At 40.7% G+C, this 14,698-nt stretch overlaps 1 protein-coding gene across 2 annotated transcripts in view; it reads right to left on the bottom strand.

Moving 5' to 3' along the window:
- The window catches only part of DSCAM (DS cell adhesion molecule), a 627,413-nt gene that overhangs the window by 220,479 nt on the left and 392,236 nt on the right, over nucleotides 1–14,698 (bottom strand). The window contains exons 7-8 of one of the 2 annotated variants that reach the window (XM_039513797.1): nucleotides 13,071–13,367; nucleotides 11,974–12,249 (exon numbers count right to left, since the gene is read on the bottom strand). In XM_039513797.1, coding sequence (XP_039369731.1) covers nucleotides 11,974–12,249; nucleotides 13,071–13,367 — 573 coding nt within the window. Of the gene's footprint in view, nucleotides 1–11,973; nucleotides 12,250–13,070; nucleotides 13,368–14,698 lie in introns of those variants that run through there. The other variant, XM_039513791.1, reaches the window with a different exon arrangement.

The following is a 14,698-nucleotide window of genomic DNA, read 5'->3' as shown; positions in this document are numbered from 1 at the left end:
ACCCATGTTCAAGTTCCTGCTCTCCTTAAGAGCAGGGACTTAAACTTGTGGGGTCTGACATCCCCAATGAGTGCCATAGCCACTGGACTACTAGGTATTCTATGGTGTTTGGGTGTCTCTCCCTCTCTCCCAGTTCTATCCCTGACTTGAGAAACCTTCCCCACTAAAGTTTTATCAAAATCGATACCTTTCTTTGAAAAGTTTTGGTTCTGATGAAAAAATGTTTTGTTGAAAAATTCCTCCCCAGACCTAGTTCTGAGCACCCTAGACTCTCATGGAAATCAAAGGAAATCAATGGCGCTAAGTATGCTCTGGGAAGATTCAGCATCTTGCAGAATCAGGTCTTAGGCTGAGATCCTCAAGAGGTATTTAGGCACCTACTGCCAATTGATTTCAAAGAGGGTTAAGTGCCTAAATACCTTTGAGGATTTAGTCCTTAGTGACTTTCTGACATCACAGAATAAGTCTGGAATAGAATTTCATGTTCTAACCATTAGACAACTCTGCAAACAGTCACTCACAGCCATGTAATTATCCCTACTGTCTTCAAATGGGACTACTCAGATGCTTAAAGTTAAGCATGTGCATAGGTATTTGCAAGATCAGAACCTTAGGGTGAAATTAATTTCTATGCACAAGAGCAGCAAAAGTCTGTGCACCACTTCAGTTCCATGCAAGCCCTATTAAAAGGCCTAGTTCAACACATCATGTATTTATTAAGAAGGCTTAACTGGAATTAAACATTGTGCATGGGCCTTGTATCTGAGGGAAAAAATGAAGCACTTTGGGTTTAATATGTCAAAGACTATGATTTGTGTCTACCAATTAATCAGAGAAATAATAAATATGTGAAGTTCTGATATTAACTTCACCCATTTGTACAAGCTCTTATAATAGAATCATGGGATAGATGTCAGGAGACCGAAGAAAAAATAATTTGAATTTGGAAGCCCTGCTGTTGTTGATAGCAGAAACATTCTTGCAGGTAGTCCATACTGATCCAGTAAATTATTGTCAGATGTTGGACATTGGAACAGTCCCAATTCCCATTCATGTTGATGACAAAAAAAGCTATACACTAGAGTGTGGATTAGGGTTCTTTGAATTGTTCTTTCTTCAACTTGTATTTTTGAGGTTGACATTTCCATAGTCATGAAAAAGGAGACAAAGAAGAACAAAGTACTGGCTTTCCCCCCTCTCCATTCAAAAATGTCAAATCAGAGGACCCTGAAAATAATATAGTTTGAAGTAAAGATGCTAATTTAGGAGTACAGGCTCACATGCATGCAGAAAGTCACCTGACATTACTTGTCATGGCTTCCAAATCTAGCAAATATTTGATAGAGATTGCATTAAAGCCTGAAAGTATTAGATACACTGTACTAGACATCAGCAAAGCAGTTCAGACTGAATAGGGAATGTTTTTATGTAACATCTGAAAATAATTTACACACATTTATACTTCCAGTTTCTTGCTGGGATCAGAAGCAGGTGTATAGTCTGGGGAAAATTTTGGCTTAAGTACATGTGGAAAGTTCCAGAAACTTGCAAGAAAGACTTGTGTCATGAAATTCCCACCCTAATTTTGGCAATTCTGAAGGATCAAATTAACATTCACATTTTTTAGCAACTTTTTGCAAGGTATTGAATTTAGCCTCTCCACCCCTTAATCTCTTGCATTATAATATGTAGGTTGACTTCACCACTATGTAGCAGTTTTCAGATGGAATTTAGAAAGTAGTTGTGAGATCTGAAGACCAGCACATTGTCTCTCCAAACAGGTTATTAGAGCATAGATGAGACAGACCATTGTTTACTCCTGTTGTATAAACTTTAACATGCACGTAACCTATAGCGGTTTGGTGTCCTGGCAGGGAATATTTTTTAAAACCAATATGTTATTAGTATCATTGCTTTGACCAATGTCAATATTTCAGTGACAATTCCAACTTGTTGCTAACAGCTAATCTGATATTATATTTGTATGCTTGAGTTGCTCAAGACAGCTTCAATGAGCTAACCCGAGCAGGTACGTCCTCGGAAATATACTTCACATCTCAAGAACCCAATGACACAACAAAAAATCATTAGGCAAAATATGTCCCAATATTTCTAAAATAAAGTGGCTATAAGAGAGAGATTTGTGATTGAATAAATACAATTTGTACAAAGGTTGCATACATCCCCAACTAAAGAAACGATTTCATTTCTTTTAAAAAATACAAGGCCCACCTTACCACTGTATTACTCCAGTTTTATGCTGGTATAACTGCAGTTACACTGGCGTGTAACACAGGGCCATATAGTACTTTTAGACGTACAGACAAATATACTATAACAAATACTTCAAAAATTGTGTTGCTAAAATGTACTCCTATAACAAACATTCTTTCCTGTTTGACAAAAGCTTGGACTTCAGCAAACAGGTCTCCAGAGCCTGTGGGCTTTTTCCCATATGCTCAGTGGATTGTTTTTCCACTCCCATGGTAAGAAAGAAAGCATTGGGTAGGACAAGACCCAGTGAAGAGTACACCTGGGGTAAAACAGTGCAAATTTCAGCTCTTGTGATGTTTTAGGAATGCTGAAGCTAAGAGCACTTATTTTATTTAAGAAGAGGATCACTGGTCAGGTTCACTAGTGCAGAAAGGTTCAAATTATGTCTCCTTGCTCCAGCAAGTGCACCTGTGAGAGATTTCTTTGATTACCTTCAGTTTTCACCACTGCCTTCCATTAGGAGAGAAGCAGCTTTAATTTCTTGGCCAAAGGTCCATAGTAACCTTGTTGGAGAAAATTGCTGAGGGGATTCATTGAAACAGCACATCCTCTAACTAAAGGGGGAGGGATAGCTCAGTGGTTTGAGCATTGGCCTACTAAACCCAGGGTTGTGAGTTCAATCCTTGAGGGGGCCACTTAGGGATCTGGGGAAAAAATGGGTCCTGCTAGTGAAGGCAGGGGGCTGGACTCCATGACCTTTCAAGGTCCCTTCCAGTTCTAGGAGATTGGTATATCTCCTATTATTAATCTGTCTTTGCAATCTTCCCTGTGAGCATTACCACCCTCACCCCCTGCGGTCCCCCACAGTGAAATTGAGGTTGTTGTCATTTTATGTCACTGTTCCTTAGTGGATTTTTCTGCAGCATGTGATCAGAAACACCTACATGAATGGCTTCTGACATACCCTTTCACAGGGTACAGAGTGAGCTCCCCTTCCCAGACTGGTCTAGATCCCTTGGCTGATACAAATAATGGCCTGACCCTCAACAACTTGTTCTGCCCCTTTGGGATGCTTACTCACCTCCATTTGGACTGAATTCACTTGTTTTTTATGCATTGAGAGTGCAAGGATCAGGACAGTGTCTTGGCTTTGTGCAGACACCCAGGACTAGCCACAGTCGAGCTCTTTGTAAATTTCCTTAACAATATCTGGTTTCTCCTAAACAGTTTCATCAGTTGTGTGTTACTAGGTGCAGAATCCAACTTAGTCACTTGAGCATTAGACTTTCAATTGTCTGCCCCTTACAGCAGCATATTGAACCTTATCAGCAGGGATTATCATTCATCAAAATATTTATTCCAAGCTGAAAAGGGTGACCAAATAAACAGACTAGACATCTGCTAACATTACATCTGCTAATGACATTTATTGATCTGAGCTACTGTCTCCGTATGTCCTAGGTTCATTGCTAAGTGTTAATCTAGCCTGTCCTGAAAAAGGAGAAACAATGTTCTAAAAGCCTTTGCTAAGCAACTGCATAAAAAAGGGGGTGGGAGCTGATCTGTGTGATTCTATTGCTGTACAAAGACACTCATTTATCAGGGTACTATATCATAGTGTATTCTTCACTTCTATGCCAATGACATATATATAAAGTATCCCCCTCCCCCAGAATACCCAACCCTACATTAAAAATATTGCAAAATCAAGCACTCAGAAATTAGGAAATGCAAGATGGTTTACATAGATTCTAAGGCCAGAAGGGGCCATTATGAATGCCTAGTTTAACCTCCCACATAACACAAGTTACAGTTTTTCACCCAGTCATTCCTCCATTGAACTGTGGTTGAGCTGGACTATATTCTTTACAGAGACATCAATCTTGATTTGAAGATCTCAGTTGATATAGAATCCAACATGTTCCTTGGTAAATTGCTCCGATGGGTAATTACCTTCACTGTTAAACATTTGCACCTTAGCTCTAGCCTGAATGTATCTAATATCAGCTTCCAACCATTGAGTCTTACTATGCCTTTGTCTGCACAGGGAGCTAACTTTTTCCACAGTTTGGGCCTTAGCCACACTAGAGATTGACTCTCCCCTCATGTTATATGTGAGAAGCTGAGATCTACTAAAGGTCTTGAGCTAAGAGCCACCGATGTAAGTGAGAGGGGACTACTGGCAGGATGATTTTAAAGAAGGACCACTGGCTCTCGAATTGACTCCTGCAACTACTTTGACAGACATACTCAGTGATGAGCTGCCAAAATCTTAACAACCGGTTCCCTATAAAAAGTTCTGATTTAAGGGGGAGGAGCGGGGGAGGGGCCAGGGAGAGATCGTCGTGGGGCTGGAGGCCCCTGCAGGGCCTGGGCCAATTGCCCCACTTGCCTCCTCCCCTCTCCTCTGGCCAGCCCTGGAGCTTGCAGCAGCTCCCACACACACACCTTGCTGGGCCATTCAAAAAGTGGCAGCAGGACGACTCCAGAGCTCAGCTGAACTGCCCAGCTGGTGCCGGCGGCTGGCCACGCTGCAGCTGGGGGGAAGCGGGGGAAGGGCCGGGGGAGCCTCAGACTCCCCAGCTGGGAATCCTGGGAGCAACAGGATGGTCTGGCCTGCAGACCAGAGTTCTTTGCCCACCCCCTGGCCCTTTAACAACTGGTTCTCCACGGAGGTCTAATTTTAGCAACTGGTTCTTGGGAACCTGTGGGAACCGGCTCCAGCTCACCACTGGACATACTGGTTTCACACCAACTCCCCTGCTATCATAATTCCAGAATTACACCCAGGCAGTTGGTTTTACATCCACTTTTCCATTATCATAATCCTGATTTTATAATCTTACATATATGTGTGTACACATATATAATATTCATGTGTAGGCACATAGCATATTATATATATCATACATATATACCAGCCATAAGACTCAAATAAATGAGTAAGAGCCAGTTATTAGAGAAGAAACACCCTGATATAATTCCTCTATCAGGTTTGCAGGAGGTAAGGTGGTGTAACTTCAGTGGGAGGTAGTGGGAAGGTCTCTAAATCACAGAGATAAATAAGCTTTATGAAATCAGTGACATCACTTTTGAACACTGCATTCTTTTAAAACTGTGCTGCATCGTCCTCTCTCTCTCGGAACTTCTTTTTCAATTAATTTCAGTAAGGGAAATGAAAAATTCCCCCAAACAAGGGAAATTCAAATGCAAAGAACTTAAACCAAAACAAACGAAAGCCCTGCCTGAACATGGCGTTAAGGGTAGAGGTGGATGACATTTTTCAGACAGTGATGGCCGTGCTTCCCTTGATGCTGTTGGCCCAGTGCTTAGCGCACTCACCTGGGATATAGAAGACCCAGGTTTAAGACCCTGTACCTCATATCCAAGATGAGTGCCCTAGCCACTGGACTAGTGGCTGCGCTGGGGTAGCACTCTCTCTCTCTCTTTCACAAGAAATTCCAAACTGGCCTTGAGTAAAGTTTAATCAAAGCTGCTAGGTTTCTGTGCCCGGTTTGATGAATTGGCATTTTTTGACAAAAAACTATTTTGTCCAAAAATTCCCAGCCAGCTCTACTACTCCTGTAGACACAAATACAATACATTTCATAAAGATTTATCAAACCAAAATGAATAGGTCATACTTTTCTATTTGCATTAAGCAACAGTACACAAAATATTTTGTTACATACTTGTACATGACTAATTCTCCATCACAAATACAGTCATAGCAACGCAACAGCTTCCACGTCTATTTTTCAGCGGTGCCATTGTTTGCATTTTTGGAAGTAAAATCATCAGAAGTACATAGCAGGACAGATATATTGTCTGCTGCAGGACTCAGGATACATGTCACATTTGTGTTTTTTTATTAATGGAATTCAGCAACCTCTACACTGTGTTAATGCATACAAAACAATTTTTAAAAAGTTGAGATGTGAATTTGGAAGGTTCCCACAGAAGGTATTTCATGTGAACATAGCAATAAGAGCAGCAAGGTTGCCAATTAATATAAAGGTACTCCAAAATATTAAAAAAAAAAGAAACAGCACTAGGAAGGGGGATCAGAGCTGATTTGCACCTGGCATATGCAATGGACATATCCACCAACTTTCACCTGACAAGACAGTACAAACTGTTTCCTTGCTTTGTTGAAAAGTATTAGACTATAGTGAAGTTGCAAAGCATATCAGCAAAGAGAGGACACAGTGTAGGGCTGTCTTATCATATAGTGTTTTCTCAAGTCTATACAAGGTTAAAATATCATTTCACGCAAACTGTGTATTTAAGCTGTTCAGGCCTCAATGCCTTGTCTCAGCTCACTTACAGCAGAGGCTAGGAAGGATATCAAAGCTAAAAATGTTTCTCACTCCAAACCTTGCAACACTAGTCTCACTAGTGCGGAAATGGAGTAAGGCCTTCCTTATGTACATGCATGCAACAAAGCTCACATTTACTGTCAGACATATACTAACGATTGAACCAAGCATGAAAGAACTAGCAGATTGTTTGATGAAAGTGTAAAGAGATCCATAGAACCCTTGAAAGATTCTAGTTTTCTCCTTTCATGCCTATATAGTTTTCATTTTCTAAAGCAGCCTCCCATGCTCCGATCTGCAATGCAAATCAATGGGCACCATTTTATTTATTAATTAGAGAAAAACAGACATTTCCCAAGAAAGGCAAAGAGGAGCTATTGAGACAGTTGTAACATAAAATACCTTAGAAATAGCCCATAATTGGCTTTCCCGTTACCAGAGAAGAAACTCTCTAATATAATTCTTCTATAAGGTTTACAAAAAGTAAGGTTATGCAACTTCCTCTAAACCATAGACATAAATAAACTCTATGGAATCAGTGATATTACATTTTAACACTGCATTTGTTTAATGATGTTGTATCCTCCACTCTCTTGGGCTTCTTTTTCAATTTGTTTCAGTAAGAGAAACGTGAATGAGAGCAGGCTGTTCAGCTGGGAAGCATCTCCTATGAGACTGACCCAAAAAATCACCACTTCGTTCGAATGGGTTTTACTATAGCTTGAAAATATAATAATAATTTTGATCTCACCATTTGAAGGGTTAATTTTTCAACAATATGTTTCAAAAATATAATTATATATACACACACACATACACACACCCTGTATTCAGTTACTTTAACTGTCTGGGCTGTAATTGTCCATGCTGGGTGTCTGCCACGGGTTGACATTTTTTTGAAAATTTCAACCACAACCGTTTGGCTGTTTCCAAAACAAGGTTGGGGGAAAATACATTGTTATGCTCATGTAAACCATTCTAATAATCTTTCCTTCAAGAAGCTCTCGCACTCCCATGCTTAAGGGCAGGGACTTCAAATTTGTCAGGGAGGTGGCTTTTGTGCCACGGACGTGTCCTTTACTATCCCTGAAAAAAAGCCATTCACAGCTGGCCAAGTTATGACTTTTTGAAAAATCACAGTTCGTACATGTTCAATAGGGACTTGCTAGAACGTCACAGCTAAAAACTCCAGAGATTCTATCTGCACTCAGCATGCTCCAGCTCGGCTTCCAGTGGCGGGGGAAGGGAGCAGAACTTTCCCGCAATTGCTGTGGACGGCTGTGGGTGAGTTGGGGACAGGCATCAGAAATGACAGCAGGGAGCCTGTCTCTCTTGTGCTCTTAGTGTTCCCTTGTCACAGTTCTCGGGCTGATGATGGGTGCTTCCTACTGGACGGGCACTGAAAAGTCCTCAGGGTGCCCCCCTCTGCCTAAATAGGAGTCCCTAGGATTTCTGGGGATGGAGTTCTTGGCTCCCACTCCCCTAGTCCATTTTGTTTGTTCTCAGCTTCTCTAATCCCAGTAGGAGTAGAGAGTAGCATCAGCAAGCAACTAATCAGCTTGCCTTGTGTCTTGCCGGACCTATCTTACCTGGCTGGTATAACTGGGTCACTGTCTCCTTGTAAGCAACTGGGGCAGGGGATGGTAAATGGCCTTCCTAAGGGAAGTTCCCATGAAGGCTTCCAGGAGTCTCCTCTGGGAAGTGTAGAGTTGCCATATGCTCTTTCTCACAGCTGCCAAGCAGCTACTGGGAACTTCCTGTTTTTAAGCCTTTATTCCATCCTTGACTTGATTGACAGAACCAGAGAGATGGGGCTGGCCTTGCCCACAGCAACTCTTTAAACCCTTCATCACCAGTGCGGGGTTTATACACCCTGTCACACCCCCTTTTGGGTCCAGTCAATATGGAGGAACAAGCTGCCCAATTCAAATGCAGAGGGAACAAGAGCTGTACCCAGGGGGGTGAGGGAGAACTGAAAATTGTTGGACAAGGAGACTGGGATGGGGAGCTCAGAGGGGAAGACTGGGACTGAAAAGCCTGTGGAGCAGAGAGTGGGATTGACAAGGTGAAGAGAATTGAACTGGAAGGAGGACACAGGTGGGGAAACGATAGGACTGAAACAAGGACAGGTTGGACAGGACAGAGCAGAATGGGTCAAGTTTGGGAGGAATGAGCAGAAGAGTCTGTGCAAACAGGAGAACCACCCTTGAGTTCAAGAGACAGTGGATCTGTGCAGTGGATCTAAAGGTTACAACCCTGTTGATCACCTATGATCAATATGATGCCATAGGATAGAATTTTTATGTTTGCAATTTGCTTTATTAAAAAGCCAGGAACTTACCCACAAATAGCTATATTGAAGAAATATTATTAAGGTGGCAAAGGCAAGCATTCAGAAGTTAGGAAATGCCAGAATTGAGGTTGGCTGTGCAAATGAAATGGATGAAATGTAAGGGCTTGTGATATACAGAGGGTCAGACTAGATGATCTAATGGTCCCTTCAGGCCTTAAACTCTATGAAACTATTTCAAGATATTTGAATTCATGTATTGAAGCTGCTCCACATTTTGTATTTTTCAGTATCAGACATAACAGTGTCAGTCTGAATTATAGAGGAAAAGATAGCACACTAAAATTATAATAGTTTACATTATATTTTCAAGCAATAGGAAAATACTGACTGTTGTTAACTGCTAATGCTCCAAGGAACTATATATAATATGCAGGATAAAAATCTGTATGTAGTTATTAACTATTGCGACAAAAAATGTGTAGCTGTCCAAAATAATTTATGGCAGTGCTGGACTACAGCTAAAATATATAACAACTAATTTAAAATTTGTTCAGATTTGACGAGACAACAGAATAAAGCCCATTTTTGGAATCTTGTATTTAATGTAAAAATAATTTGTTAGGATACGGATATAGCTAGTTTATTTTTTTAAATACCTCACTCTTGTCAAGATAAATTAAAAGCCTCTGAATCGTTTGAGACTTTCAAAGAGAGGCAGAGTCAAGTTTGAAATCTGTTATCCACTGGAAGTCAAAATGCCACCCACCCACCTCAATGGGTGGGGGAACTTAATGGGGCTGGTGGTGAAGGAGGGGAGCTCCAGCAGCAAGGGTGGGAGACACATTGAGAGACACCAGTTACCTCCTCTCCCCCCGGAGTATCTGGCACCCACTGGCCAGCTGAGGGCGGGGGAGAGGACAGTGTTTGGCTCACATCCCCCAACTCCAGGAATTTAACATGAAGCCTGGGCAATGTGGGGCCTCTTTCATCTCCATTCCAGCAGCCCCATCCTCCAACCTACCCGGAGCTAAGAATGGGACTCCAGTCTGGCAGATGCTTTGGGTCTAGCTGTTCACACATTGAGGGTCAGGAAGGAATTTTTTTCTTCCATATGGCCAGTTGGCAGAGGACTGGAGAGATTTTTTGCCTTCCTCACAGCACCTTGGAGCCACAATAGGTTAAGCAGGAATGTACTTGCTAACTGAGGTACCTGGTTGAGTTATTAATTCATCAAAACTTGTGGCTGGTTTCCAGTGCCATTAAAAAGATAAAGTGAATGGTTCCCAGAGATAAAAGACATGGGATTTTGCTGATGGGTCTTGGGCTAATGGGATAGGGTGAGACCTGGTGGCACTCATGGGCCAAGGTCCCCACCTTCTGCCTCTGTCCCCCTAATAGGGGAAGGGTTGGTAGGACTCAGAGCCTGCTGAGTCATGGGGGGTTAGGCTGAGGAAATCCTACCCCAAGTTACAGGTTATATGGAAGGAGCCCTGTAACTGCTGTACTGGAACCACTTAAATGCCTGGTACCGGAGACCAGGAGTGATGGTGGATGGCACCCCTCTCCTGTATTAAAGTTTAATAAAAGTCTTAAAATCCATCCACATGTCTGAATCTAAGGCATCAAATCGCTTTCAGAATGGCCGTTGTGTTTTGGTCTAGATATCTGAATTATATCGGTATGGCACCAAGGCTTTTCTTTACAAACATAGTCAGAGCACTCCCATTTACATCTGATTATATTAGCTGTCATAAGCACTTGAAGAATGATATAATTAAAAGATGGCATTCTCAACCAGGGGGAACAGCAGAGACCATATCAGCACAATCACTAATTTAACATTCATTTTCACAGAGATGCACCAACGGCAGTTTTGCAAGACTATTACGGTGACAGAGAGGATAGAGCATATGAGAAAAAGTTGCAGTGTTAGCAGCTTTTTATAACAGATTGCGTGGAACAGTGCCCCTTCTGGGCTAAAGAACATGATGGGTCATTCCTTGAAGGGTTCACAGTACTACTGGTTACAAGCTAATCCCTCCACCCCTTCAAGTAATAAGCAATTAACATAATTCTAGAATGAAAACAAGAAAAAAAGCGTAGAAATGTCCTTGGTATCTTATCTAAGGCCCGACACATATTAATCAAAGAAAAATGCAAAAGGGTAGAAAAGCTTTTGAACAAAATCATAAGGGGAAAATGTACTTCAGTTCTTCCTGTAGGCTTATGTGAAATGAACTTGTTAGTCATCTTGGATGGGGGACTGTACCACATCGCAGTACAACCTAGTTTTGAACAATCAGGCATAATGAGCACTTTTGTGCTTTTTATCTTTAATGTCTTTGTGTATGGTCTGGATGCAATGCTTGGAAATTATCATCATCTACTTCTGAATGTTTACATATCAGTTTCCACATCCTTGTATGGGAACTTTTGTATTGATTTCAAACATCCTGTTCCAAATTACAAGTCATGTAACATTAAAATGAACTTAGAGAAATGGCTCTCTCTTTAAAGCATCAACATCTCCCTGAAAAAAACAATTCCTATTTTTTTTTAAATCAAGCTTAATTAATTTAGCTCTTGAATCTGTTTACTGCTTACTGGAGAAAAAGGAGAAATAGACACAATTCATAACTAACAAAACCTCATTGCATTTGCTAGCAGATGAAAAATAACTAGGTTGCAAAACTGACTTTAGTCATCAAGAAGAGACAATGACCAATGAAACTTCAATGAACGTAATATTGAATGACCAGTCATCCTCAGCCACTGAGTCATCTCATAAGAAAACAAAGGATTACATTCCATGCTCTTTAGTCTTCCATTTTTAGAAGCACTCGAGTCCTCGTCATCATATAAGGCCAGATTCTCCCAGATTTACTCATGGTGAGCAGTACCTTACTATGCACGTAGTCCCACTGAAGTCAACAGGACAAGGTACAACTCAATGAGAGCAATTATGGTACAATATGACATCTGTAGATGACCATTGGCTATATATCATGCCTACAAAAAAAAAAGGCAGATTAACTGTCCTACTGCTTATTTTCTAATCACCTGTACAATTTTACATGTGTGGATTCTTGTACTGATTAAAAACCATCTGGCCATTAGCTTAGCTTTATATTTCAATATAAACATTACCTTTTACAGTCACATGTACACTCTGGCTTGTAGACAGCTGGGGTTGAACCAGAACATTGCATGTATATTCCCCCTCATCCACTTCCTTCTGCACATCTGAGAGTTTCAGCGTTCCATTGTTTTCAAATGCTACTTGGCGATGGTTAAAAGGAAGCAGGTCAGAGTTCTTGTACCATTTAATGGAGTAATATGGATAGCCAATCACACGGCAATGTATATAGGTGTCCCGTCCTGCTATTGCTGTGATATTTTTCATTGGACGGATGCTTGCTGGCCCTGGAAAAGTACAAAGAAACCCTTGAAAATAATTTAAGGGCATACTTGCTAGAGGAAATATTCATTTTTTGCTGATTATATAAATGTTTACAACATCCATTAATGTAGCCTGCATAACATTTTTTCTTAACATTTGACAGTTTTTGCTTTTAAGAACCACTTAAGCAGTCTCCCTAATCTTTATGTGCTCTAGTTTCTCTCGCCCTACAGCATACGTTCTAATTAGGGCTGTGGTATATGTTTGTATTATTGAATACTTGTCTGATAAAATCTTTGCTGCATTACAAATTAAAGGCTAGGGAATGATTTAATTAAATGTCAAATACTAAAATGTATGCTAAGCTAGAATCCTGTTACACATGAGAACATTGACAAAGTTAGCATTCATTCTGATGTATATAAAATATAATATCATGAGGATGGGTATTATGCCATGTAGAACTACAAGTTCAAGGTAACGTACCATGTGCATGAGTAATTACAATGAATGTAGAATAACTAAAGGAGGAAAGGAAAACATATGCATGCAAAAACTAAAATAGGAAAACATATTAGTGAGGACACTAACCCTCATGCTTGAAGAAGGTAAGTTTAGGGAAAGAGATTGTATAAGAAGCTGACTTCACAAGCCAAAGAGGGAAGGGGCCTTCCAACCTTAAACCATACAACAGAGTTTCTAGAGGGGGTTGAGGGAGGTGTGAAGATGGGAGAACCACAGTATGTCAGTTTTGGCATTCCAAGATTCAGACCAGTGCATGCAACAATCTTCTCCACTACAATGAGTTATGTGTGTTTTTTTGAGGAGCTGATTTGACAAGCACCTCTTACGTTTATTCGAGCCTGGTACAGGATGACTCCAGCAGAGTTGTTGGCAGTACAGCGATAGACTCCCCCATCTCGAACTTGAGTGTTAGAGATATTCAGGTAGCTGACCACATTGCCCTCAGAGGTGATAATCTGGCTGATACGGTGATTACCATCTTTGATTATGGGGTCTTCATCTAGTGTCCAGGTGATTGTAGGCAGAGGAGTCCCCTTCACATTGCACATAAGGGAGACAGGCTCTCCTGGACTCACCACTTTCTCACTGAAGGCAGAAATGATTTTGGGAGTTCCATCTGAAGAGGAAACGGAAAGCAAATGAACAGCATGTACGCACAATAAAACTGCTCTCATTACCTTTGTTTAGCCCATAAACCAAGAATTCTGAAAAGGGACGCTAACTCTCCTCCTTCAGGAACATAAGCCATCTTCTAATTAATGAAGGTTAGGAAGGATTTTTCCTGTGGACAGCTTATTCTGCTTACTGCAGGGTTTCTTTTGCACCTTCCTCTGAAGCTTCAGGTACTGACCACTGTTGGAGAGATGATACTGGACTAGATGGACCATTGGTTTGTTCTAATATAGCAATTCCCATGTTCCTGTGAAAAAGGCTTGGACACCATAGGCAATTGAGAAGCCAAAGAAGTAGAGTGTAAGCCTAAAATGGGGTTTGGGGATATACTTATTATACATTTCAGTTCCTTTGAAAGTTAAGGACGAATAATGTTGGCCAAAGCCAGGCATAATTTGTGTATGCTAATTCCAAACAACTCTGCCAATTCAGTTCAGTCCTGCAATATCTCTCTTATACCAGTATTAAAATAAGCCTTTTCCAAATACAAATTGCTACTCATGCTGATGATGACATTTTTTGAGGTAGCTCAGTGTTGTACACAAATCTCCCAAGGTGGAGAGGACAACAAATATATTTTCTTGTGACCCATGTCACAATTTAACCAAAGTCTCCAAGGTGCAAGTGAGAAAAGAAAAGGTAAGGATTTTCAAAGTATGGAGTAGAATTAAATTATTCTCTAACTGGATAGCACAGAAGTGTAATGGTTTTAACAAAAATGACACCCTATTATTATTTAGAAGGTTCTTTCCCAGATTTTGCAATACAGTACACTCTGTTGTTCTTTTTTAAATTACAGTATACTTTAAGAGTGATGTTTAGAATGGATTTAAATATAACTGGGGGTAAGAATGCATCTGGTTCAGCTCATAATATGTAGGAAGCAGTCTAGTAAGAGGTTTAGAAAACAATTCTGTATGCCATTGTCTGGATCTAATGCATAGTGGGGGCCAGCCAATTAGTTTTAAAGTTGAGAAAATATTAGCATCAGCAAAGACTATAAGAGGGTGGTTTAATCACAGTATAAAGAATGGCTTAAGCCTCTTGAAAACCCCTCTCTTCCCACCCAGTGGGCTTTGCCCTATGGGAATAACTCATTTTAATTCCATACAAGATGTAATGGGGAAGGACATCAGTGACAAGCATCAGTAACTCTAATGTTGTGAGAGAATACGTAGTGCACTCTGCACATTTCATGGAGGCTCAGACCAGCATAATGCCATTGGAAATAGCCTCTCCTTACCTAGTAATCTCAACACAGGATCACACAGAAAA

This window comes from Mauremys reevesii, linkage group 1 (genome assembly GCF_016161935.1).
Source record: "Mauremys reevesii isolate NIE-2019 linkage group 1, ASM1616193v1, whole genome shotgun sequence".
In the NCBI taxonomy this organism is placed as follows: Eukaryota; Metazoa; Chordata; order Testudines; family Geoemydidae; genus Mauremys; species Mauremys reevesii.
The sequence above is the reverse complement of the archived record's forward strand: the minus strand, read 5'-3'. Positions and strand labels throughout refer to the sequence as shown.